The 25,883-nt window shown below is 38.8% G+C and overlaps 1 protein-coding gene across 1 annotated transcript; it reads right to left on the minus strand.

The window, feature by feature from the left end:
* Window positions 1-847: 847 nt before the first annotated feature.
* On the minus strand, window positions 848-25,657 carry RAD21 (RAD21 cohesin complex component). The gene is made up of 14 exons (XM_065628277.1): window positions 25,525-25,657; window positions 18,298-18,471; window positions 16,263-16,392; window positions 13,992-14,091; window positions 12,885-12,991; window positions 11,788-11,991; window positions 11,076-11,201; window positions 10,753-10,875; window positions 9,349-9,572; window positions 8,890-9,052; window positions 8,380-8,531; window positions 6,740-6,889; window positions 5,231-5,314; window positions 848-2,611 (listed from the first exon to the last, which is right to left on the minus strand). The coding sequence occupies exons 2-14, from the start codon at window positions 18,439-18,441 to the stop codon at window positions 2,420-2,422; spliced, it is 1,899 nt and encodes a 632-aa protein (XP_065484349.1). The 5' UTR covers window positions 18,442-18,471; window positions 25,525-25,657; the 3' UTR covers window positions 848-2,419.
* Window positions 25,658-25,883: the final 226 nt, after the last annotated feature.

Below are 25,883 nucleotides of genomic sequence, written 5' to 3' on the forward strand. Positions count from 1 at the left end.
CAAAGTGGTGTAACAAAGAACAAAACTGATGATAGAAATGTCCTCGATCATTCATATAAGAAGAAGGAGGCAGAAAAGCTACCTTTCGTTTTAGTCTAAGTACCTGAGCTCCCGTACTTCTCTCCCTCACAGAGCTTTAACCAAAGGAACGAAAAATCAAGCCCTTATTTTCCGGTGCAGACGAGCTGTAGACACTCAGCTCAGCGCGGGCCAGCCTGCAACCCACAAGATTTACAGCACAAACAAGATCAGCCCGACTGCTTCCACAGGTAGCTCAAAAGCAGCACAGTCACCTTTGTGCAGGGCCCAGATCAAGTCATCTCTGCATAAGCTCTGCAGGCACCAAGTGACTCCCTGGGAGATGTGCCGATCCCACAGGCTTGGGTCCAAGCCTCTGCATCTACCAGGAGCACAGAACTTCATGTGGGGTATGTCCGTGCCTCCGGAGAGGCAATTCTAGAAGCAAGGGAACAGCAGAGCTGAAAGAATTCAAACTGGATATATTCTGGCATTCAGAAGCAACTGGCATGGAGATGAATCGCATTTTATAGACAGTCTCCCCTAATTTTCTGCACAGACATTCCTAGCATAGGATGTTTGAACAAAACCACAGTATGGCCAGTAAAATAACTCTTCCTTCCTAATGGCAAGAAATCTATTTACACATTCAAGCTTTAAATCTCTCGGCAAGCTAAATCATGACACTTCTACTCCCAACACCAAAACAAGTAACCCGTCAATGCCAGGTCCCTGCTACGTGCACGAAAGGTGTTCAAACAAGATACAGAGCTAACGCCTAACAGCTTATAACACAACTTTTATTAGAAAAGTTATACATAACAGCATCGACTATTTCCAAGAATATCAACCTTGAAAAGCAACAAAAACAGACTAAAAATGTGTAACAAGAAACTAATGACCTTTTCTATAATTAAACATTCAAGTTATCTACAATGTCTCTTTTTACAAAGGGGAAAATCATGGTTTTACAGGCACATCATGTTGAAAATAAAGCTGCAGTAACTTTATACAATTAACTTTTTCAAGGATTATTAAAACATGGTCATCATGTATGTAGTCTCAGATTTTTTTAAACATTCACATAATTTTACAGTTGAGTATACACTGAAATTTCAGAGTCCCAAAATTATTTCACAAAAGTGCCAACATTAAAACCAGAACCTTCAGTGTGAATAATTTTGCCCTAAAAAAAGTTAAGACACATTTCCATAATCAACATATTCACATAATTTCTGGTGCTACCTGGTCTAACAGTAAAGCTTAATTCTTTAGAAGTAAAATCAAGTGGGACTTCTTTTGCAAAACTGATAAAATGTTTTGAACACAGGAGTGTGCATTATTGGAAAAAAATCGATACTAAAACCATAAATATATCCAAAAAGCCATTAATACACCACACGATTAAGTGGAACTGTGCCCGTTTGTACTGTATATTCAAGTTTGTTGCCCTTTCGGTACAGGTGGTATCTGAATTTAGCATCTTTACAAAGGCAATCTGTTCAACTTCTCTCATTCTTCATATGCCTGCTTAATAAAAATCAGATAATTTACAATCTAGAAGTCTGTTTTAAAAAGTCTGGAGTTTATATACAGCTCTAACAAACCTAAAGCATTCTGATATCTTAAAGGTTTAAATGAAATGACTAGAGTTTTTACTTGATGCTTATTAACAGTAATTAGCCATTATCAGTAGTGGACCATAATGAGGTGGTAAGTGAAAAGGAATGTTTCATCTGAAATGCTGAACGTGTGTTCTGTCCTTTCACGTATGCAATAGTATCACGTAGAGGAAGTGTTTTCCACAGACACCCGTTTCCCCTTAGCATCAAGGGCTACAAAAATCTGACTGCAAAAATGCAGTGACAAAGCAAGCTGACATATCAGGCACTACCTTTCATATTGGCAGCTTTAAGTGACCCATGGTATGCACAAAGATCTAGGGAAGGGGAAAAAAAACTCACCACAATGAGAAGCAGACCAAACATTTTAGATGAGTTTGGCAAAGTTTTTAAATCAGACAATAGGCTGGCCATTCAGTTTTACTTGTATAGGTTAAAAATATCACTATTGAATCAACTAGTCCAATTACCATAAGACGTTTTCATTGATACTCAACATTACATGCACCAATATTGCACACATCTGCAATCTTCACCTGGGTCCTTGAGCTGTCTGGTTTCTGCAGCTGGAGCTCAAGCCACCTGCCCCAGCAGTTTCACTAAAAATTTAAGTGGTAAATTTAAAATACAAAACCAAAATAACCCCTCCCCAAAAAACCCAAGGACTTTATACAGACAATAAAATCTAAATTTTCTGCAATGGTCTTGTGGGCCCTACAGATGGGGCAATACATATATGCACTAGTGAAATGAACACTAGCTCTGCTGTATCTAACCATTCAAATAATGTGAAATCTGGGACCAGGCGTTGCAATGATGTCGCTGTAAGGCTCCTCCTGGGTCAGCTCTATAGCTTGCTGTTTTTTCAGTACCAGGAAACTGTAGAATTTTGCAGCTGCTTGTTTTCTATTCGTATTTCTGCACAGCTCAAGCAAACTGATAGATTCTGCTCCAGTCTTAGCGAGAGCTCTCTGAAAAACACAAACATTGATACCACAAGTTAAGTAGAGAACTACATACAAACAATGTCCATTGGCAAGATTCTATTTGTTGTCACCCCAGGACACTGTGGGGGACTGGGAAGGACTTGACATTGGATGGGGACATTATAACATGCACATGACAATTCCCATATGGACCTTATCTAAATGAAACCAAGTGGGCTTCCCAGAGATGTGTGAAAAATCAGGCTTGAATCTGTGCAACGTCTTCCAGAAACACTGTAGTATAGCACAAGATTTTCCTTCTGCACTGATAGCTAGCCAGTCTTTTTTGACTACAGAACAAATATTGTTAAATAGGGATAAACCCCCCTGGTTTATTTCTCAAAATAACTCAAAAATAATAGTAATCTATGTTTAAAACAAAAATTTCAAGAGGTAAGGTTCTTTAAAAGACAAAATTTTCCCAAGGTGAAAGCTTGTTTATTTCTAAAACTGCTCTGTCTGTCTGAAACTAAGTACCCGAAGTTGCTTACATTTTTTCAAAGTCTTGGCCAGAATATTTAAAAAAAGGGAAAATACATCTGTTTGCTGGCTAGCACAACTACTGACATCTTCAATCTAAAACAGAATTGTCTGCTTTGGAACATCTACTGGATGAAAAGATATTAGGCTGGCCAAACCAAATTATATTAAACAGATCTTAGCTTTGAATCTCATTAGAGACAATGTTTCAGCCATCCAGTGTGATGCTCTTTCAGGCACATGGAAGAAATAATTAAAAAAAAAAAAAACCAAACAAAGCTAGATGTGGTCCACAGAGAATTCTGAAGCTCTTTTCAGAAATTGTGATGAAACATTTAGGGAGGAAAATATTACACAACATTACTGACTAAACATCTGTATACTTTAAAAATTACTTTTAAGCAACAGCTGTACTCGTTTGGGCTGAGACAGAGTTAATTTTCTTCCCAGTAGCTCATTATGGTGCTGTGCTTCGGATGGGAGCAAACGTTTTTGTTTTGGAACAAGCAGGCTGGGGATGCACAAGCCGTTGGGAGGGGATGCAGCCGAGACAGCTGACCCCAACTGACCAAAGGGATATTCCATACCATATGACATCATGCTCAGCAAAAAAAGCCAGGGGAAAGAAGAGGGGTGTATGTGCACATTTGGTGTTATGGCATTTGTCTTCTCCAGTAACCATTACACATAATGATGCCCCACTTTCCTGGAAATGGCTAAATGTCTGCCTGCTGTCAGGAAGCAGTGAATGAATGCTGTACTTTGCTTTGCTTGCAAACACAGCTTTTGCTTTAAACTGTCTTTATCCCAACCCATGAGTTTTCTTGCTTTTACCCTTCTGATTCCCTCCCCCATCCCACCAGAGGGTAGTGAGTAAGCAGTTGAGCAAATTACCAGGGTTAAACCACAACAGCAGTTTAAAATAATCTTACTTAAACTAGTGGAATTCTTACAGGTGCGCAAAAGAACCAACTTCAATCACATCAGTTTACAATGTAATCTGAACTAAATTTGAGTGTAAGTAAGTGTCATAAAGGCTATTTAGGATTTTAAAATTAAGGTTTCATTGTTTACAGATGTAAGCAAGTAATTCTTATGCTATAACTCTACTAACATTTTCCAGAAATGTAAAGCTTTTGCTTGATTATATCATACTTTCGAGAAACTTAATACGAAATACTACTAAACCCCAGTTTACTGAAAACTCAGCAGCATTCTCTGCTCCCCTTCAATCCACTTATATTGGAAGAGATACAATAATGAAAATGAGCTTTTATCAGCAAAGACAGAGCCTATGAACTTCACAAAAAAGTGAGGATGACTTTGGACAGCAAAACTAGCTTAGAGAAATGGAATTGAAATACTCCAGTGACAGCACAATCTCTGAAGTTGCCAGAATGTTTAAGGGAACAGAGGAGCAGGAACCACAAACCAGGCTGAAAGGCAAAGGTAGTCCGAGAATATATGAAGTACACATACGGAGACCTATATGCAAATGGACAGCAGTTTGTTCAAGTGTATGCAAGGGGTGTTCAATTATCTTATCAGAAAAAAAGCTCTTTAGGAAGCAAAGAATTCATTCTACAAAGATTATCTGTCTGTGCAGACTGAAGCCACATGCTGATAAGTAATGCTGCACTTCAGCCAACATCAGATTTCCCCAGTTGTTACAGATTCAGCTTATCATAGTGTGCAAGTTTTCAGACTAGTCTACATGGGAGTAAACCTCCTGTAAAATGGTTCTATTCCCAGACCTCGCTGGGGTTTGTTTAGGGTCACATAGCACAAAGTCAAAGGTGTGAAGGTTTCATTAAAAACACAACCAAACCCAATGATTTTAAAATTTGAATTTCTGGGAGTCTCACTTGCTCAAGAAGTGTGGACACAAAGGTTGAAAAACACTTAAGCGAAAAATTTTACTTCAAATGTTCTTTGGAAAAAAGTGACAATTGTGTTTACATTTAATCAATTACAAACATTTTTTTCCCCTTTAAGACAGAACTGATATTTTTAGTCTGTAACATCTACTGCAAAGAAAGCTTTCTTAGCCTTTTAACTCAGGTCAAAAGTGTCAGTGGGCACATTCAAAAGCTACTTTAAGAGGAAGCAAATTATCATGTGTACCTGAAGTCCATGAAGCATTTGTTGAGTTCTCTTGTTCCATCTCCTTTCTTCTTGATCCTGATCACCCCCTGTGCCGTCTTCTTCCTGCAAACAGCCAAAATTGATGCATTTACAAAAACAACACTCTTTTCATCCACTCAGTTATGAAAGAGGTATTTCTGGACATCATTACAGCTTTTTATTGTCATCAAGCCAGAAGGTTTAGACAACCTGACTCACAGGATACATCCAGGAGAGGCAGAAAGTGGGACAGAGGAGAACACACACGTAAAGCTGAGGTGCCATAGGAAGGCTACCTGCCACCCTGACTGTACCTCAAAATGTCATGCTGAAAACTAGTAAAACTAAGCAACTCAGTCATGACAGCTGAATCAGAAGAGACACTTCAGTCTAATCTAGGATTGCTAGTCCTGAACAAAGGTATCAACAATGCTTTTATTTTGCAAACATTAATAAACACCTACATGTTTTCATTTCACTGTGGAAACAGAACCACTGAAAATGAAAACAGGTTGCTGCTCAAAGCTGTGAAGGTCAGTTTTAATGACTCCACTCCCCATGTCCTATGAAGCACTCACCTCCACAGAGCAGTCCTTGAAGATGTGTTACATATGACTTTTAAAATAAGAACTTTACTTCAAAACCAGCAATTAAAAATCACTACAAAAGCAACAAACACAAGCAGTTTCTGCTTTGTTTCTAGTCTTAAAGAACTTCAAACTGTGCAGAAAAAACGGCCAATTTTTTTATTTCTCAAAATTATGTCAGCATGTGTTTCTCCCTCTTCATTGTACTACTTTTAAAGTAACATTTCTCTGCATCCAGCTACATCCTGAAGTGGTCAGGTAGTTGGACTAGATGATCATTATAGGTACATTCCAACTGAAAATATTTATTCTATTCTAACAGCTTTTTACATTGCTAGGAAAATCATCTTGACAAAAGTAATTGAATAAAGCAATTCACATTTCTTTGTACACATGGCTTGTTACAGAAAGAAATTTCACATGTCCAGATACATTCTTTTTCCAACGATAAAACAATTTTTGAAAAACTAACTAAATATTATGCATTTTAGGTCTAAAATAAAAAGAATCAAAGTTCGTTTTGATATCCAAATACTGTAGCTACGAAACAACTGCAGTTATCACATTTTAAGACGTGGATTGTTTTCTTACAAAAATCTACTTTCACTAAGTGGCATGAACTATTTAAAATGGAAACATAAAATTAAAGTTCAAAACTTCTTGTATAAGGTATCATAATACAGAATAGTTTAATTCAACCATGTATGAGAAAAGGAAAACCCTCTAATTCAAAGCAGAATGTAAATGCAATTTATAAAATTGAATAACATAACTAATATTAAATGGTCCTGGAATAATTTTAAAACCTGTATTTCCAAAATTTCCTAAGCAAGGACTAAAGATTTATTTCTTACGCCATGTAATGAATCCAAAGTCAAATAGTGCTGGGGAACGCACAAACCCTCTTCTACAGAGTTCTTACCTCCTCTTCTTCCTCCTCCTCTTTCTCCTTTTCCTCCTCCTTCTCTTTTTCTGGCAGAAGTTCTAGCTCTGGTATTAGCTGGCAGATATTTTGGGGCTCCTCTGGAGGCATTTCTACAGGTGGTATTTCGAGCTGTTGTGATGGCGGATGCTTTAAGAGTACAAAATACAGTTAAACTGGCAGTATCATTTTATCAGTGCTTTTACAATAGAATGCTGATGCTACAAACCAGTTTCACAAAATCCAAGTCTCTAAATCTTAGCCACTTGTCAGAATTTTTCCTTTTTGAAAAAATGAAGTGCCATGTTTTGTTTTGCTGTCCATAGATGTGTTTTGATCCCTTAGATTCTACTCAAACCAGAAATTATGACACCACTGTAAGGAAAAAGGCTTTCCAATAATTTCACTCAGTCTGCCATCCAAACTACTGATCTCATTTCTTGGATGAGCACATGCAACTTTAAAATCCCACATGACCAGATTCAGTGCCACATGAACATACTTCAACTCACTGGAACAAGACATCTTCAAAATATCAAAATGTTGTTCTTTGAAATACAAGTATGAGGGAATTAAAACATAAGTATTTTGTAAAGTTTCCAAAAAATATACGAGTGACTTTGGTGCTCAAGTATCAGTCAGTAGATCCAGAAAAGCAGTTTAACAGGATTTATGTAGCCAATTTTATAAAATTTACATAGAGTATTCTTTCTCTGAATCTATACACAGTTAAGGTTTTGTGAGTAAAGTTACCTCGGCACCTGAAACTGCTTCTACATGTACCCTGAAATAGCTCAAAATAACTTCTGGTTTAAAGTCATACAGCAGGTATTGCTACGGGTATGTTGCCACAGGCCTGAGCTGGTGGTGTGATCAAAGAATTGCCAACACATCCCAACACCATTGAGTTCAGCACAAATTTCACCCAATGACACAGCCAAGAGGAGCAGCAGTGGCCACCCTTTTTATAAGATAATGTAACAGCTATTATCTCATTCTACAGCGAACAACCTGCTAGCCAAGAAACATGTGAAAAGTGGGGTTAAAAAAGCACAAATAAGAGAAAGACCGTAAACCAGGACTGTTCTCACCAGGTAACTATTCAAAAAAAGAATACACCTTTCATTTTGCCTATTTCCTCTCCCCTTCGCAAATATGGTTTCCTTTCACACTGAGCACAGCCTTTACAGAAGAGGTAGATACGAGCTAGTTTCCAAATGTACTCATAACTCAACTAGAAAATCTTTCCTGGAGATCAAAGTTTTTCTTTTAACTCTTAACCTGGAACACTAGGACTATCTTAAAAAGGATGTTGTGCAGCTAGCACAATCCTTTATCAATGAAAGCTGGTCATATATCCTTGCCAAACAAGACTTGATAGCTTTGTAAGCAATACACTTTAATCCTTGAAGGCCTCTTCTGGAGGAAACAGTGCCATTTCTTTATCCTACTTGCATTTTAAATGCTTCAGTAAGCTTTCCACTTAAGAAACACCATAAAGACTACCCAGGGAGAAATATCCAGCATATCTCATGACACCACAGTAAGCCAGTGCTTCAAATCTGCATCATTTCCTGCTCAAAGACACTACTTGCTTCTCATTCTCAAAATAGGAAAAAAACCCCACCAATCTTACTCACAGGTAATACTGGCTCTGGTTCTACTTGCTGCAGTTTACGTTTAACACCTGTCTGAGGTGGTGGAGGCGGCATAACCGATTCATCCAGGTTGGTTCTGCTGCCTTCCATCATCGATTCTTGTAAACGACTTGGTTCTTCCAGAATAGGTTCATCTATATTCCACAACAAACCCAGTTTTAGATACATTGGTACAGTTTCAAATTACATCACTAAGTCAAATCTGCTATTAATTTAGAATTAAGCACTCCTGCGTAGCTTTTGCAGTGACTTAAATAGAATTGGTACAGATGTGCATACAACCCAATCCAATCCTCATTTAATTTACTGGATCAAACTGAATCTCTACGTGTCTTTTACTTCTAGGAAAAAAAGCTATTTTAAGTCACAGACTGTATATCAAGCTAAAGGTCTTTGCTTTATTTGCAATCTTTGGTGACTTACTATAAAGCACAAACAAAAAAGAAAAATAAGCTCCAAGGGAAAGCAGAGCATCTTTGACAAGACACAAACCAATGACATCTCGTTGCTGCTGCTGCTGTTGTTGCTGCTCCTCTCTGGGAACCTCTGGGTTTTCAAAGTCTTTAAGGAACTCATCGAGGTTGTCAGCTTCTCCACCTTTCCTCCTCTTTCTTAGGTCTTCTGGTACCAGGGGTGTAAGACAACGAGTAAAGAGCTACAGGGAAAAGGTTACATTATTCACTATTGTAGTTCTCAGTGTCCTTAATTTCATTTCAGATCAAATAATTATGGGGCATATTCCTTCTCCATTTTTAAGCTCCTCTCCAACAGTAGTAACATTAAAAAAAATTCATTAATTGCAGTAACTAGTAAATATTTTAAGCATTAGCATTACCTTTTTTTTAATGATGAATACCACTATCACTATATCACTATTCATAAGCTGATGTTTACTATATATCCTGAATATAGCTCATTTCCATTTAGAAATGAACTGCACAAAAACATTACCTTCAGTAGCCTGTTATTCCACAAAGGCTGTGCAGGCAGAGAGAAAAGCTTTTCAACTCCACCAGTTTCTTTCCACATCATCAGTTTCTTAGTAGGAGGTGCCAAGTCCAAAGTAGTAACAATATCAGAGTAATCACTTAATTGGGCTCGAATAGTCTTGCTATCCAGTTCTTTCACGCTGTCCACAATCAGCTTTCTCTTCCTCTTTGCTTTGGTTTCCTTGACTGTTGAAGTAAAGAAGGTTAGCTCAAATAGATACCACACTGTAGAAGAATCTTGCAGGTTCTCTACAGGTCTTATTTGCCCATGTATAAAGCTGCCTCAAGAATCTAGGGCAATGTTAACTTTGGGAGAAGGAATTAAAAGCTATGAGCACTATGAAAGGTTGAACACTATGAATGCTGTCCCATAACCTACAAATTCTTCTGTGTATACTTGTAGTTCTACTGAATCTACGCAAGCCTCAATGTCTTCAGCTGCACATGCCTCTCACCCTCATGGCCTACTGGTCAGCTTGGTGGTGTTCTTCAGGAGAAAACTCCTGAGACGTACGGTTCCTCTGACCAAAGAGTCAAAATACCATACCGAGATTTTCCTCTAAGCCCCATCTGAGCTTTGATGGTGTTAATGTGGGTGGTTACCTGTACCTTCATCCTGCTCTAGAATGACTTTACTGTAAGTTGCGTACAGGCCACCACTCTGCAGCAGACCCTGAAGCTCTGGCTAGTCCCAGGTGAGGAGCTAGGGCCTCTGTTGTTAGCTTGCCACCAGAGGGCAGCGCTAGGGCTTTTTAATTGGGAAAGCAGAGAATCTGGGCCTGGAGTTCAGTCTGAAAAGTACTTTTTTTTTCTGGATTTTTTTTTTTAATAAAGCAATACAGCACCAGTTAAAGAAAGAAAGTGTCTTGCATTAGAGAAAAAGACAAGGAATTTCACTATTTTGTAGAACTTCAAATAAAGAGATGCATTTACTGAATTCTACAACTCATTGAAGCTATGAATCACTAGAACACTCACTCTCAGTGTAAAGTCATTCCTGGCCATCAAACATAGCCTACTGAGAACTGTGCTGCTCTACATATACTGTATTAGAATTGAAGATGTGACAAGTTCTATTCTACCTCATTGTATTTTAACTAGCATGCTTCTCAAAAGCTACAGTATCAAACCACTATACATACTGACTGCAGAAACTACAAACTAGTATCCTCCAAGACTATCAATGCTACCTACTTGGAAAGTACTGGAAGGCTACCATTAGAACAAGAGGAATTCAGCACTTGGTCCCTGGTTTCTCTTCCAGCTGAGAAGCAGTTAGTACCAGAGCTGGACATTAATTTCCACTCTGTTGAGCTAAGGTGGTCTCTGATGACCCAAGTAAAATATTTTCAAATAGTTTACTCACCAGTTATGTCAATCGGCTCCAGAGCAAAGGCTTCCTCCTCATTGGGAACAAGGGTTGTCTGATCAGTCATAGTTGGTAATGGTTCAACTGGATCTACTGAGTCTGGGCTGTCCGGTCCACCCACTGCCAATTAGAGCAAGTATCTTGAATCATGTCAAAACATTAAGAAGAAACTATGCTACCTTACCCATCCCCTCCTCCACACCTTAAAGTGGTTTACTACATTTCATACTTTTGAACTCAACGTGCTTTTAAGGAATTAGAAGCCCAATGAAATTGGTTGAAAACAAGTAATTCTAGATCTAGCCCTAGATCACACTCACTTGATACATTATCATCATCATCCATATCATCGTGGGGAGGTTGCTCTGGCATCATTACTCCACTTTCGGAGAGTGCAGGAGGGTCATCAAAAATACCACCATCATTATTACTGAGAAGTTTGTCATCTGAAACAACCATATGAAATAATCAGTTTTGTGTCCACAAATTCATGAAACAAGTACAGAAAAATTTATTAAGTACATACAAATTTTATATAAGTTAGTGAAAGCTATGCTTTCAATGCTGACTCAAAAGCAATTAGGAGTGCTTTTTCAAGGTGCATTTCAGCTCAAACCTTGAGATAACAGGTAACTTTTATTACAATACACTTGGCCACATACTTGCATCTTACTAGATTTCTTGGTACTTCACAGCGAAGCACTCAATACAATTCTCAACATATTAATTAAATCCTTGGAAGGAGTCAAAACCAAGAAGAGTTGCATACTGATTTTTCTCTATAGAGAACATTATGTATAGAATGGAAAAACTCTGGATGATTTAATTTTACTTCATTTGAAATATGCCAACACTTAACATGCTTCACATCATCCATATTGCTGTAGCACTCACAAACCAGAACTCTACTGCTGAAGGCATAAGTTCGAGAGGGAACTTGGCAAAAAAGGAAACAACCTTCCCCCAGCCCCCCCCAAGAACTAACTGAGGCAGAAGGTGGGACAAAGGAAAACAAACTTCTCAAAAACATACCCAATATTCCACCATCATTTCCTTCTCCAAAATTATCATCTTTGTATTGATCTTCGTATTCCAGGTGATTAGATTTCTCATTGAGGTGACTAGTGCTCTGTTCAGGTTCCAGTAGGAGATTGGAAGCACTGGTGCTCACTAGCATGTCATCCTCAAATGCACTACCTTCTCTCATCATCTCACGGTCATCCATTCCAAAGTCACCTGCAAGAATATGATTTCACTGCTATAAATGCTAAAAAACTAAGATGCAAGAGACCTACTTAAACAATCAGCAAAGGCCCAAATTGAGACCAAACTTTATTTCAAGTTATCTTAATTGCAGACTTAATGACAAGATGTAAGGAATTATGCCCAGCAATACCACAGCAAAAATACTGTTCTACTATAAAAATAACCATCTCCTCTTCAAAGCATTTTATTATACTTATTTGAATTGATTTCAGCAAGATTGTACTAAATTTTAGCTGCACTGAAAACAAAGAATTCCAAGGAATTCAAAAAAGTTGTGCCTTATGACTTGAGGTTGGGCTACATGTACAGAGCGCAAACCAATAACAAATCACCACCACAAATAAATACCTAGAGTATACTTTCAAAAATATTACTAAATTATGGATTACATTATTGTACACTCGAAACTAGACATTCAAATACAACTGTCTTCGGGCTTTGATTCAGATCTTCGAATACTGTCCTTGAAAATATACTGAAAGAAGTAAACTAGTCACCAGTGACTACTACAGCTTTAGAAATCTCATAACATCTTCTGACTGAAAACACGCCTATGATTGAAGCAATGACTGATTTCATGTTCACACCACATTTTGAAAATAAAAATAGACACAATACTTCACTAATTAACCTGACTGAATGTTCTTCAGCTTTATATAGGCAGCTAGAAGTCTGCTGAACATTAGAGGACAGGCTTTTTGGAAAACTGACACGTGCAGACTAAATATTAAATGTAGGGAAACACAGCATGCTTGATCTGATTTGTTTCATACTTACTGGGAATTCAGTAGTAATTGCAAACCTGTAACTTTACAGTTACCAAAACTAGCTTAGTAACACATAATAATACATGAGATTTTTACCAAAGTCATTATCCTGGAGGATACTGATGTTGCCTACTTCTTCTCTCATTGTAATTTCTTCCACTCTACTCTGGTTCAAACTGAACTGCTGGGCCACATCAATATCACTTGAACAAACAGAAGGCAATTATTAAAAATCTCCATTAAAAAAAGAAAAAATAACAGATAAAGCCTGATTAGATAAACATGAAATTAGGTCCTAAAAAGTACACTATACACTTCAGTCAATTAATGAAAAAGCTGATGGTGAATCCAGAACAGAAAACACTACCTAAAACAGTTATGATCATTCACAGTTAAAACTTATCACCTAAATTGCATTAGCTTCTAGGAAACGTATTAGTAACCTCTCTCACTCTTTGCCATGTGGGGGTCACTAATATTAAAGGCCAAATTAATAAGCAAGAAAACGCTTCCCTCCCTTCAACTTCAAAAGCTAGTAATATAATTTACTAAAAGGTATATCTGGTAACAGCACCAAGTTAACACACTCTGTGGTGTGTCAAGGTACGTTTCTTAGAAGAACACAGGATTTTTGTGCAGTTTCAGATTAGTACATACTTTAATTTGAATATAAACCAAATAGAACACTGAGTAAAGCACACTGTAGGCCAGAAATTCCATTATGAATAATCCAAAAGGGTAATATCAATTTTTCAAATATCAACAACTACCCAGGTTGTATACTTGTTATTATGTTTACAGGTAACCCATTAGTATTCAAAAGTTTTAAGAAAACTTCCACTACAGAAGGTCAACAAGGACACTTCCATAAAACTAATCTCGTCTAACCAGAGAACATATGTGATTTAGAGTGCCTCACATAGAAGAAAAAAGAAAATTATACTATATATCTGAGTTTTTCAAAAGCTTCTGCAAGGACAGCTTTAACTTGCTTAAAATTACATGCTACTATGAACTTAAAATCAATACAGAGATGACTGTGTACCTGCTTGGTATATTAAAGGACTTAAGAAAGTAAGTTACCTACAGAGCTTTTTCTTTTTTTAAATTCAGCAATGAGTTCGCTATTTCAAAGCAGGTTCTCCTCAACGAAAACCCAATCTTTTCATGGAAATAAAACCAAAAAGAACAAACCAAACTTACTCTAGATCAGGAAGTGGTTGGTCAAAATCATGAAATTCCTCAGGTAAGGTAATAGCATTGTAAGCAGCCTCTCTGTTTTCCTCGGGCAAATCAACAACTCCTGCAGAGAACAACACTCAGATGTGAGTTCCCATTCCTTACAAGGACAGCTTTTTTCCCTGTGCCTTCAGCACTGCTCTCTCTGAATGAGCTCCTTGTCTTTAAATTGTTGAACTGAAACGATGCTAGACACCTATGAAGAAAGCTTAGATAATCTTCGTATTGAGATTCAGACTAAATTCAAAATATATACCCTCAGGCCCTTGTACTGTTTTGTATAACCCTGGAAACCTCAAATCACTCCATAATGTTTGTGTAGCACAATGCAGATCTGTGCAGCTAACGCAGGTGTTGTATGTCATCACAACACTATTCAGGTATCTGCTACAAAAATCAATTTATTATGATGCTGCAGTCCTGTATTTTGGGTTTGGGTAAAGCAGTGGAAACACAGCATGACTCATTTGCTACTGGTCATTCAGTCAGCTCAATTAGCTCTGAAAGTCCTGGCACAGTACTGACTCTACTTGGGATACACAAACTTGCAGGCCTCTGCATTTAAAAGAGCTGGATTACCTAAACCACATACATACCTTTTCATATCCTCCCGAGATGCTTAATCTGCTATTCAGCGGGCATTCTCATAGCATGACTATCAGATTAGGCATCACATAAAAACAGTGCCAGTAGTTGGTTGGTGCCTCTCTTTTATTCAAAGGCTTAGAGGTCAGGATGCTTGAAAGTGCATGAGAAATGCAGGTTCAATTCCTTCTGTAACTTGCAGAAGATTTGAGCTTTATGTTCTGCCTTCTGACCCAGGCAACACAGGCAATTCTGAGGTACAGGTATTTCAGAAACACTCTGCCCACTGTGTTCCCCTCCACAATGGATCAAAGAACCACTGTCCAGAGAGACCAGGAACAAGGATGAGTCTGTAGTTTACTCATCTCATTACTCTGCTAGGAATGAAGAAACCTAGTCCATCCTTTCAGGGCTATCCAACATTTTTACCTGTTGGCTGCTTAAAATAAAACATGCAAATGACTCTCAGAGAGCAGATGAGATCAAGACAATGCCTAAGCCACAAAGCTGATAAACTGAGAACAAAGAAAAGTGCCTCGACTTGTTTCAGGTCAGCATGTCACTTTTTGTAAATCTTGTTTTAAGGTGCTTCACCTTCTACATGAGCTCTGTTGGGAGTGGGAAAACTGGGAAAACAGATTGTTTTGTAAAATTAGACAAGTTAGGGTGCTATCACCCAGGGAAGTTAAATGCCACAGCAAACAAAGAAGTGGCAACAGTCAACAAATTGCCACTGAAAGCTACATAAAGTTGAATGCCTGAATCACAATGTGAAGATCTGGAAATGAAGATAAAGCCATTATATCTCTTAACTTTTCTCAAATTTACTGTTGCACTGGCTTTCAAGAGTTGCCTTAAAAAAAAAAAAAAGTCTTAAGTTCAGCTTTTAAATCTATTACACTTGGAAACTTCAAAAGGTAGAATATGATTCAGCAGCTGTGAGTACCCAGCAGCATCACTGCCACAGCTACACTCCACCTGGAAAGAAGTTTCCCAGGCCAGAACTAAAGAAAATTATCAGCTGTGTGTAAGCCAAGTAATAATTGCTGGATGGAGAGTCATTTCAGGTATTAACAAGGCTCCCCACCTTCATGGAAAATCTTATAGAGTAAGCAACAATAGACAGAGAAGTTATATGTCACACATACAAAATGGAAAATTTCATTGTTGCACACATTACAGTTCACATTATTTCCAGGAACTAAAAATGTGAAAAGTGGTAAAAAACCAGCTTATTTCTATGTTTCTTTTGTAACTCATGGCAAGGCAATCTTTACCCTTGATGGAAACAAACTCCCTTCTGTGCTTCTATTCAGTACATGCAACTGGCCTTTTTCAGACTTGTGACAGAAAGTAAAAACCATTCGACATCATACACCAAAACGAGCCAAAATCATAACTGAGATTTTACTGAATTAGTACTAATAGGAAAAGTTTTTGTTCAGAATTCAATTAAAAGATGTTTTTCAGCAAGCAACTCAGTCATACAGCCAGTCTGAAGCCACACTAAAGAAAACAGTATCTTCTATAATCCTGTATAACTATGTAATTCTTCTATGGACACAGCGGGGTAGAATTATACACCTTCTTAATAAACCTCATTATATAAGGATGTAACTTTTCAGAGAGTGCTTAGATAAAGACAAATACCTGGACGAAAAGCCATCTTAATCTTAATGAATGCCTCATTGCAGTCTGCAAGAAGATATTTTGCTTTCCTGTGGTAGATTCTAACGACACCCAGTAAGAGATGTCCTGAGGTTCGAAGTGCCATCTTCACCTAAAAACATATTGCACAATCAGTGAATCAGATATAGGCTTTTTTCCTTTAATGAAATTTCAGTCAGCTTTGCATGAGTTTTTCAGTAACATCAAATATCCAAAACAAGCATAATAATCAGCAGAAACCTGAAGAAAGAAAGAACACAAAGTCTACAGTTCAAGATGAATACTCTACTTATTACTTATGGATGACCTGGCAAACATCAGTAATTAATAGCAGCTCACCCCAGGAATTCCCAAACAGTGCCCTGTCTAATAAGAAAAAAAAAAAAGAAAAAGACCAAACCCATTTTACCACACCTTTTTCTGACATTTTTGTTACTTTAATTGTGAAAAAAAGTGAAAAATACCAAAATTTGGAGAGCCATAAATTATTATTTGGTCAATTAAAAAAAGTAACATTTTTAACCAAATTATCTCTCCATCTGATGTCCCACAGTTAAGGAGAAAATCAGAGAGAAACAGTGCAAGATGTAGGATGTCCATAACAAGCACTGCCACATAAATCAAGTTTAAGTTCCTTTCCTCTTTAACCTCACTGCTTTACTATGTAATCAAGTATCTGCTGTGGGAACAGAAAACTGATAAAAATAATTCCAGGGAAGGACTCTTCTTAAGTACTTTACTCTGAAAAAGCATGAGATTTGTGCTGAAGGGTACATGGAATAATTGTCTCCCAGGAAGATTAAGCCATACAGGGTTTAACCTCAAACTCTAAGAATTCAAAATTTTAATGCATATAATGTCTTTCCAATATTCCATCTGATAAAAGTGTTACACAAAGTTAAATTTATGAAAGAGTGCCTATCAAGTTGTCTCTTTTTTTTTTTTTTTTAAAGAATGTTGCAGCTTACTAGTGAGTCCATTAATATTATTTTCCTTCTGAATCCTTCCAGAGCTGACACAGAAGCAAATCACTGTTCTGGAATAGTGAGTATCTCTGTGATTGTACTATACATTTTTTGCTTATACTTGGAAGTATATGCAGAGTAGCATTACAGAAACATTGGTATCTTTGTATCAAGCAAAAGATAAAAATAAGTTCTCTTTTTCAAATAGTTGCTTTTCTTACAAGACATTCAGGCATCTGTTAAGTGACAAAAGTAACAACCATATAATTCCACTAGTTCTTAAATGGAAAATTACATTTTCTGAGTAGTAGAAGAGGAAAAAAAAAACCAAACACACCCAACCCACGCACCAAAAAAAACCACCACCACCAAAACATTTAAAAACTCGAGTTCCTCAAAATTTCCTCTGGTTTTACAATGGCCACCCAGAAGTTTAATGTTCTTTCAGTTTTGTCATTATCTGTTCACTTCCCAAAAAAACAGAGACTAAAAGCTCCAGAAGCAAGGCTTTTATACTACAGTGTAGTATTTTTATTAGCTGGAACACTACCTGCATGTAACCAGTAACATTACAAGCTACCACAATACTTCAGATCTTTTTGCTGTAGCTAAGCAGAAACATGCTTCATACTTAGGTCACTAGTATAAACAAGAATATCTTTAGTATAATTTCTACAGCTCCCAGTAACAACAGCACTGAAGGAGTGTCATCATAAGGGCTCCAAAAGCTGCTTCTTAGAAAGCCTGGGCTTTCCTCTCCCAAACATTTGCTTCTAAATGATGCATGGTATACCAAGATACAACTCTTCCATTTATCGAAAGCAAAACATTTCATAACTAAATCTCATCATATTTTAGCACTACAAAATTAAAAAGAAAATATTCTTCAGAATCAGAGTCAATACAGTATTTCACATCTGAACATACCTTTCCACCCTTTAAAGTAGTAACATTAAGAATTTTGTTTCAGTGACCCAAATAGTAACTACCACTGGTATACACGACTTTTTTTTCCACTACAAGATAACATTACATCACTGTAGAATAGGTACCTTTGGTGAAATGATACTCTCCACGCTGCTTTCCAGATTACATTCAAAAACATGGGCTTTGGTTAGCTTCTTATCCCAGTGGGCCGCCAGCCAGATTTTGGCCAGCGGCCCACGCTTGCTCAGGACAAAGTGGGCATAGAACATGGTCCCAGATGTCTAAAACAAAGTGCAAACCTGTAAAGAAAAAGGCTAGGTTTTTTTCTGTAACTTTTTTAAATGAGGAAAATCCTTATAAACACACCCCTTACCCACAGTAAGCAAAGCACATTTGCTTTTCAATCATTAAGGTCAGACTATTTGTATAAAATATTTAAGAAGCCGACACTTACAAGTAGCAGCCAGGTAACAGCAAATACGTTTACTGCAGAGCAAATACAAGGTAGGAAGAAGAGCAACCACTGACTGTTTACATAATATAAAAATGATCATCCCACAAGAAAAAAAAATATCATATATTAATCTTTATGGTAATGATAACAAACTCATATAATGCAAGGAAACATGTCTCAGTTTTCAGTTCACAGTAGTTTTCTACCACTTCCACTTCTTTTTACTCTTCATTCAGTAGCCACTACTACACTATACCAGTAATTGTTTCAGTAAAATATTCAGCATTCTAAAACATACAGTTCAAAACTTTTTGGACTTCAACATATTTTCTTAAAAAGAAAGTATAATTATGTCTTCACTTCTGAACGGACTGTTCTCCGTTTCATAACCCTCTTAGTAACACCTTTTTTTTTTTTTTTACTCAGGTGTTGATAAAAATGGTAAGGAAATTGACTGCATTATCCCAAGCTTCCTGAAAAATTCATTTTCTTCTTTCTCCTTCACCAGAAAAAGAGAAATCCTTTTATCTACGTATCTAGTAACTACCTTCCTACAGCTGATAAGATGCTAACTTATCAAACCATGGAGAAGCAGAACAGGATGATGTCTTATGATCTAAACATGTCCATTTCATGCATGAGGTAACCATATGATTCAGTTCAACTACAAGCTGAGAAAACAAAAAGTTTGCTTTAAAGAGATGAAAGATTCTCCACAGCTTTTTCTCTCAGTAACTAGGGAAAAAGAAACAAAAGAGAACAAGAGAAATGCAGGAAGTGCAGTTCAGTTTTTACCTCCTTGATGCCCACAGAAAAACTGCCAGCAGCAGCACAGTAACCTCACAATAAAAGCCAGGCAGTTTAATCCGGGCAGAGGCAATGTGAGGAGCACCAGTTTCCAGCCATAAAAACCCCAGTGTTTCCCAAAGGCATGCCAACACAACTCATAAGCAAATAGCAAACACAGGGAAACACAAAGCATTGGTAAACACGACAGCCAAAGAGAGATGCTCAGGAAGCCAATTCCTAAACCATACCAATTGACTTGTAGGGAGAAGAAACAAGTTTCAAAGCAGCTAGGGTAGATCTGTTGCTATTTATAGGGTATGCTTCACATGAAAAAAAAAAAGCAAGCACAATTGTGACTGCTAGAAAAAGAAATATAGGGGCAAGAGAAGCACTGGAATTACTGGTTCAGTGGAAGCAAAGCCAACCTCTAGGTATCTGGATAACAAATGAAAAACTGTAGATCTAGGGGTCAACCTCTGAAAGTAAAGGCCAATGATATTTCCCCTCCATTTATTTTTGTTGTTTCATTTTAATAAATGGGAGTTGAAGGAATATAAAGGATAGGGAAAATTATCTTTGTAGTGGCACCATACTACGTACTTGTACCCACTCACAGGTATCGTTCAACATAGAAGATGAAAGCTTTGAATTTCAGCTGCATTAAACAAGAGAACAGGGTTATTTGGACAATAGAACTGTCTTAATGACAGACTGGCCACTAACTCTGTTCATAACCAAGCATGGACACAGTGGAGAGGATTTAATAGAAATAAAGGCCATGTTCAGCTTCAGCTCGAGTTAACACAGTAGATAGAAAAAATTAAAACTATTCCTAAGAGTGAAGTTGATAGCTTTGAGTCATAGCAAAGCTGCAGATTAACAAAATGTTAAAATGCCATTTTTATTTGTTGAGATTGTGCGGAGGCTAAGGACAGCACTGCATAAAGATGGACATGAGCAAGTTTTTCTAGGAAGCACAACAAAACAATTTTGGAAGTCTCCTGCATCAATAAAAGCTATCTAAAGGAAAGTATTCTACTTCCCCATCTCCATGTTTTTTTTCAAAAGACAGACTGTCTCAAAGGCCAGCAGACATTTCAATCCCTTGTGCATTTTCAAAGGTCTCACAGGATTTTTGCATATGCAGAGACATAACTGTAGCAAAGCATTTTGATGTCTTGAGTTGCTACCACAACCAGGCACTGCTCTGGTAACAGCAGGCCTGTAAATTACCCCTAAGTATGAGGAACAGGGGAAAACACAAACATACAGTTAACAAAACCATTTCTATTACTCAATTAAAAACTTCCAACAACAGTTGCAAAAGAATGTACTTTGATTCATAGAGTTTGGCACAATTATTCACCAATGGTTTAAAATCACTAAAATATGTAGCACAGGCTTCTCAAAACTTTAAACATACAGTTAACTGTAACCCTGAAAATATATTGAAGATTTCCTCTTAAATGTGAAACATACTATTTGGACAACTCTGAACCAACATACCAGTTTAAATCCCAGACAGCAAGGGTAATGCAAGCCTAAGACAAACAACTATCTAAGATACTGAAGAGGAAGCAAGGTTCCCCGAAAAACTGAGGTGTTGGGATTTAATGACTTCACAACTTGCTCCGCGCCTGCCCCGTTTGGTGTGTTTTTTTTTTTTTTTTTAAACAGACATTGTTAAATTCTGTCTTTTAAAGCACTGACAATCCAAGTCAAAGTACTCCCTGTAAAGGGGCTTAATATATGTGATTAGGTTTCAAAACATATGCTTCCTTAGCAATTAAAGCAAAGAATAGAGGCTGAAAACCACTGCACCAAGGGCACACACAGAAACAGTACTTGGTCACCCATGCTTGAAGTGTTTCCTAGGTTTGACTACTGTTCGGTACTGGAGTTATGCATCAAACCTAAAACTTGCTTGTAAAACTAATTAGAAAATTATACTACAGTGCAGGGTACTTAAATTTTTGGAGTAAATAAGAACTAAAAATAACCAGCTTCTGACACAGATCATCTGTTGCTCTTCATCCATTAATGAAGTCTCACCACACTGAAATACATGGAGAAACACTGACAATCAGACCACAGACAGTTTTAAAGTGTGTTTTAATCTGGACTGTTATTAACAAATAATACTTGTATTCCCTGAAGCACTAATTTCCTATCACAATAGGAGTCTCTACCACTTCCAAATTCCAACAGATGCTCTGCTTTGTGTGGCAATACCTGGGTTACACCAACTGTACAAATCCCACCTTTATGGTTCTGAGCTGCAGCAGTTCAGCTACTGCTGTTTGAAGCATCAGCATAAATACCTAAAGCAGGCCTCAATGGTTGCTACCACCTCCTCTAGATTTTTTTATTTCTTTTCAGGTAACTCTTCTCCTTATTTCAGTCTTTTTGTCTGATCTTTAATTCATAGGGCAGTATGCTGATGTAGTGGCACAAAACAAGAAGAAATAGATTTTCTGGCACAATGTGAGACTGGGATGAATGTTAAAGGAAACAAGAGTTTATTGGAGTGGCAGAGTGCTCATGCAGACACCTAGAACATACATAATTGGCTGCAAAAGTCACTCATAAGACTCCTCAGAAGAAAAAGGGTGGCTGATGGCTCTTAAAAAAGCTTGTAAAGTAAAATGTAACTGTTAATTTTTGAAATTGACTGGATATGAACCAGGACCTTAAAACTTGTTCTAAGAACCTACTCATTTTTCTGTCTAGCTTGCAATGCTCTGAGGCAAAAATAATACACATTCACAGAAGAGCGGGTGGGACCAAATCCTGACCTCGCCAAACTGTGCTTTTGAAAGACTTTAAACTTGAGTTTAGTAATCTTCAAATTTGCTTCAATGTGTCACAAGTGTCCTCAGGTTCCTCTGCCTAAATTGGTCCTCAACAATTGGATAATCTTATTTTTAATATTTTTCTTTCTATAGAAGTATAAAAAAGGCTACAATTCTATACACAAAGTAATTGAACATGTAAAGCAAAACTAACACAATATACATAGTACACAAGGTCTGATCTAGAATCTGCCTGTTTCAATCTCTCATCTGAGTATCTGGTAACTGATTTATCTGAAGAAGCAACAAGAAAATTGGGTAGATGCTACCCATGAACTTAATCTTAACTGTTAATTAACGAATATTAACTCTTAAAATCCTTCTGCATATTAGAATGGTTAACTATGTAAAGTCTGAAAAGTGCTCTCGTGTAGCTTGAGTCCCATCCTTCAAGACATTCAGAAAGAAGCTTAATGAACTAAGAGTTGACAATAATATTGCAGACAACAGATATAATGTTCACCATATTTTAATTTGATCATGGTTCAATCTAGTCCATTAAATCAATTTGCCTGTTACTCTAGTAGGTCAGGTTACATACACACATACCAGTTCATCGGTTAAGTTCAGTCTTCGATTTGTTTTATTGTCACCTACTTTTGTCCCTGTTATAAGGCTACTCCAGAACCACATTCATCCACTAATCAGACGACAAATTCCATACTACAGTTAAAAAATCAGCCAGTCATTTTATTCATTCTTATGCTGTCCTACAATCTCTCTTATCTGCTGGTTCCCCCCTACACACATATTTTCTTCCTATGCTGTCCCTGCGTCTGTTTCGCTAAGCCAAGCCAGCCCTGGGTGATCTGGGGAAGCAGGAGCTCACCCAGCACACCTGCAGCGCTCTCAGTTGGCCCTGCTGGACTTCAGAGGTCCAGCAGAATTACCCTGACCCTGCAGCAGTACTTTGAGTTCTTCAATTTTAACTCATAATCCTTTGCTATACAGTCCTTCTTACATGTCTAAAACTTCCCTGGTGTGGACACTTACTGAAGTTGTCTCACCAGCAGGTTTCATTGTCACACTGAACACCTGGTGCCACTGGAAAAAAAAATTCATCACAAGACCCGTCTTCACAAACTCCACTAATAACTCCTTAGAGCTCAATGACTCTTTTCAGCACTACCTTCTTTCATCTCTTTCCTTGAACCACCTTTATAATTCTCTGCTTAATCTGCATTTTTCTGAATTTTAATATATTTCTTTGTGGCACCTGCAGCTCTACTGAAGTTCAGTGACAAGTCACCTCAGTTTCTCATGTCCACAAAATCAGTTATTGAAAAGACGAAAATGAACTAGTCCAACTTGACAAACCTTTGATAAATGCATACAGCTTCTTCCATTTGTCTCCAGGTCTTGTTTTTTCCATCAACTTTTTTTCTGAAATACTATGGCTGAGGTTGCACTACCAGGTTTATAATTGCTCAAAACACTCCACTCCTTAACAGGAGCTGCATTCACTGTTCTCCAATTACAATATACTATGCACCTACATAAGCAAATTGGTAGAACCAGCGCCCCACTTAAGTTACTAACTCAAAAGGCAGGTCACTCAGAATTACTGTACAGAGTTCAAAATTACTGAACACTATGAACCCCTCACCCACCATTTCAATAACTAAACCTCAGCAGGTATCCTGCCCTTGCACCTGGATTTGGCATGTCTACTCATTCAGTGGAAAATAATCTTTTTAATTTTAGGCCCTATCTCAATTATCTCAACCTGTTTTGCACAATTCCAGTTCCAAGTCAAACTAATACACCTGCATAAAGCACGTACTAACACACTCCTTAAATGTACGTAAGCTGAATAAGAGCATAGAATTCCTTATGTTACTCCGTCTTTTGCAGCAGTTATTCCTCTGCACTGTTCACCTGAAGAACCCAAACATAAACCACCAACTTACTAACATTTTGCCTCAGAGAAGTTAAACTTGTGTATTAACTGAGGCAACTATTCTCATTTCTGTGGGAAAGCCCATGATATCAGCAACCCTGATGGCAAGACAAGACTAATTTAACTATGTGGTAATTTAAGTTTATTGTGGGTCTCACTAACTTTTTGCTCCTCCTTTTACTCCCCCCACCAAACCTACCTCCTCTCGAGTTAAAACTTTAGATCAGTGGGCTTTGTGTTTCCAGGTTCCACAGAACATAAAATATTTACAAATGAACCTTCACAAAATAAAAAGCAAGCCTGGCCTTACTAATGCTTTCACATTTCCCCATTTTTGATGTAATGAGTTTTACTGAGGGAGAGATTTATGAAAGCGTGTGCTTAGTGCACACGTTCACACAATGCGGGCCTAAATGATAACTTCTCCAAATTTATAATATTTTATGTGTCTAAATTTAACAAGAAGCCATTTTCACTGAAACAGCCAACAAGACACAGTGACCCCAAACCTCCTTTGTTATTGATAGAAACGCAACATCGTGTTTTATATTTAATGGAAGCCTTTCATTCAGGATCAGAAAGAAATCTTAAAAACTATAGCAAGATTTCTAACAGTGTCCACAGGAGCTGCTAGAGTAAGATCTTAATTCCTCAAGAAGTAGGCATTTTCAAAGGGGCCTTTTATTTGCAGATCGACAGTCACAGTGCCCAGAAAGTAGTTCACATGTTACTAAGTGAGGACTGCGAGAGCATTCAACACACTGCTTTTTTCAAGTGATAAGCTAAATTACATAAGAAAATACGAGGCAGGCAGATGAAACTCTGCTCTCCTCCCCCTTGGCAGACTGCAGCAACCCCGCAATTACGCCGTCCCTTTTGCCAGCCCACAGCTGCGGATCTGTTACATTATTCCGGCCACCGGACCCAAACACGTCGCTCTCTCAGCTCCCCCGTGGAAGCGGGGAGGTCACCGCGCTACCCCACCCGCTCCGGGCTCACAGACCGTCCGTCTTCCCCGGAGCTGTGCCCCTGCCGCCGCCAGGCCGCAAACGGGGCCTCGCTGCCCCCGACCCTGGCGCAGATCCCTCCAACCACCCGGCCCCGCGCCCCGGACCCCAGCCCCGCCCGGGGAGCCCCGGGCAGCGCCGTGGCCCGGCGGGCCCTCCCCTCCCGCTGCCTCTCGCTCGCTCACGCCGGGAGGGCTCGGCCGAAGAGCCGGCGCGGCCGTGCCCAGCTGCAGGGCGCCGGCAGCCGAGCCCCAGTAGGCCGGCAGCGCCCCGAAAGCCGTGCCCCTTCGGACGGCGGCAACAAGCCGGGACGACCGGCGGGAGCGACCGCGGCTGGACCCGCTCCTTACTCTGGTCCGGTGCAGGGGGAGGCTGGCGCGGCGGCTGGCGAGGCCGGGCTGGGGAACGGCTCCGCTCCTCCTCCCCGAGCCGCTCACTCAAACAAACAAGATGGCGGCCGCGGCCCTTCCTGCCGCCCAAACCGCCCGTTCAAATCGCAGGATGTTTACTGTTAAAATGCCCCCTCCTCCCCCCGCGCGCGCCGCCGCCCACTGCGCCTGCGCCCTGCGCCGCCGCTCCGTGCGGCGGGCCGCGAGATGCGGGCGCGCAGTGGGAACTGGCCAACTACGCATGCGCCCGTCCCCGGCGCTCCGGTGCACGGCCCGGGAGAAGGGGCGGGGCAGCGGGGATGAGTGACAGCGGCACGCGG

The sequence above is a fragment of the Caloenas nicobarica genome, chromosome 2 (assembly GCF_036013445.1).
Source record: "Caloenas nicobarica isolate bCalNic1 chromosome 2, bCalNic1.hap1, whole genome shotgun sequence".
NCBI classification, from domain to species: Eukaryota; Metazoa; Chordata; class Aves; order Columbiformes; family Columbidae; genus Caloenas; species Caloenas nicobarica.

Bases quoted from the DNA above. Each gene is read 5' to 3' on its own strand.
- RAD21 (XM_065628277.1), bottom strand. From the start codon at position 18,441: ATGTTCTATGCCCACTTTGTCCTGAGCAAGCGTGGGCCGCTGGCCAAA. The intron at 11,992-12,884 runs GTAAAAATCTCA...ATATTCTTGCAG, and splicing joins CCTCCAGGATAATGACTTTG to GTGACTTTGGAATGGATGAC. The intron at 11,202-11,787 runs GTATGTTTTTGA...TGGTTGTTTCAG, and splicing joins AAATGATGGTGGAATATTGG to ATGACAAACTTCTCAGTAAT.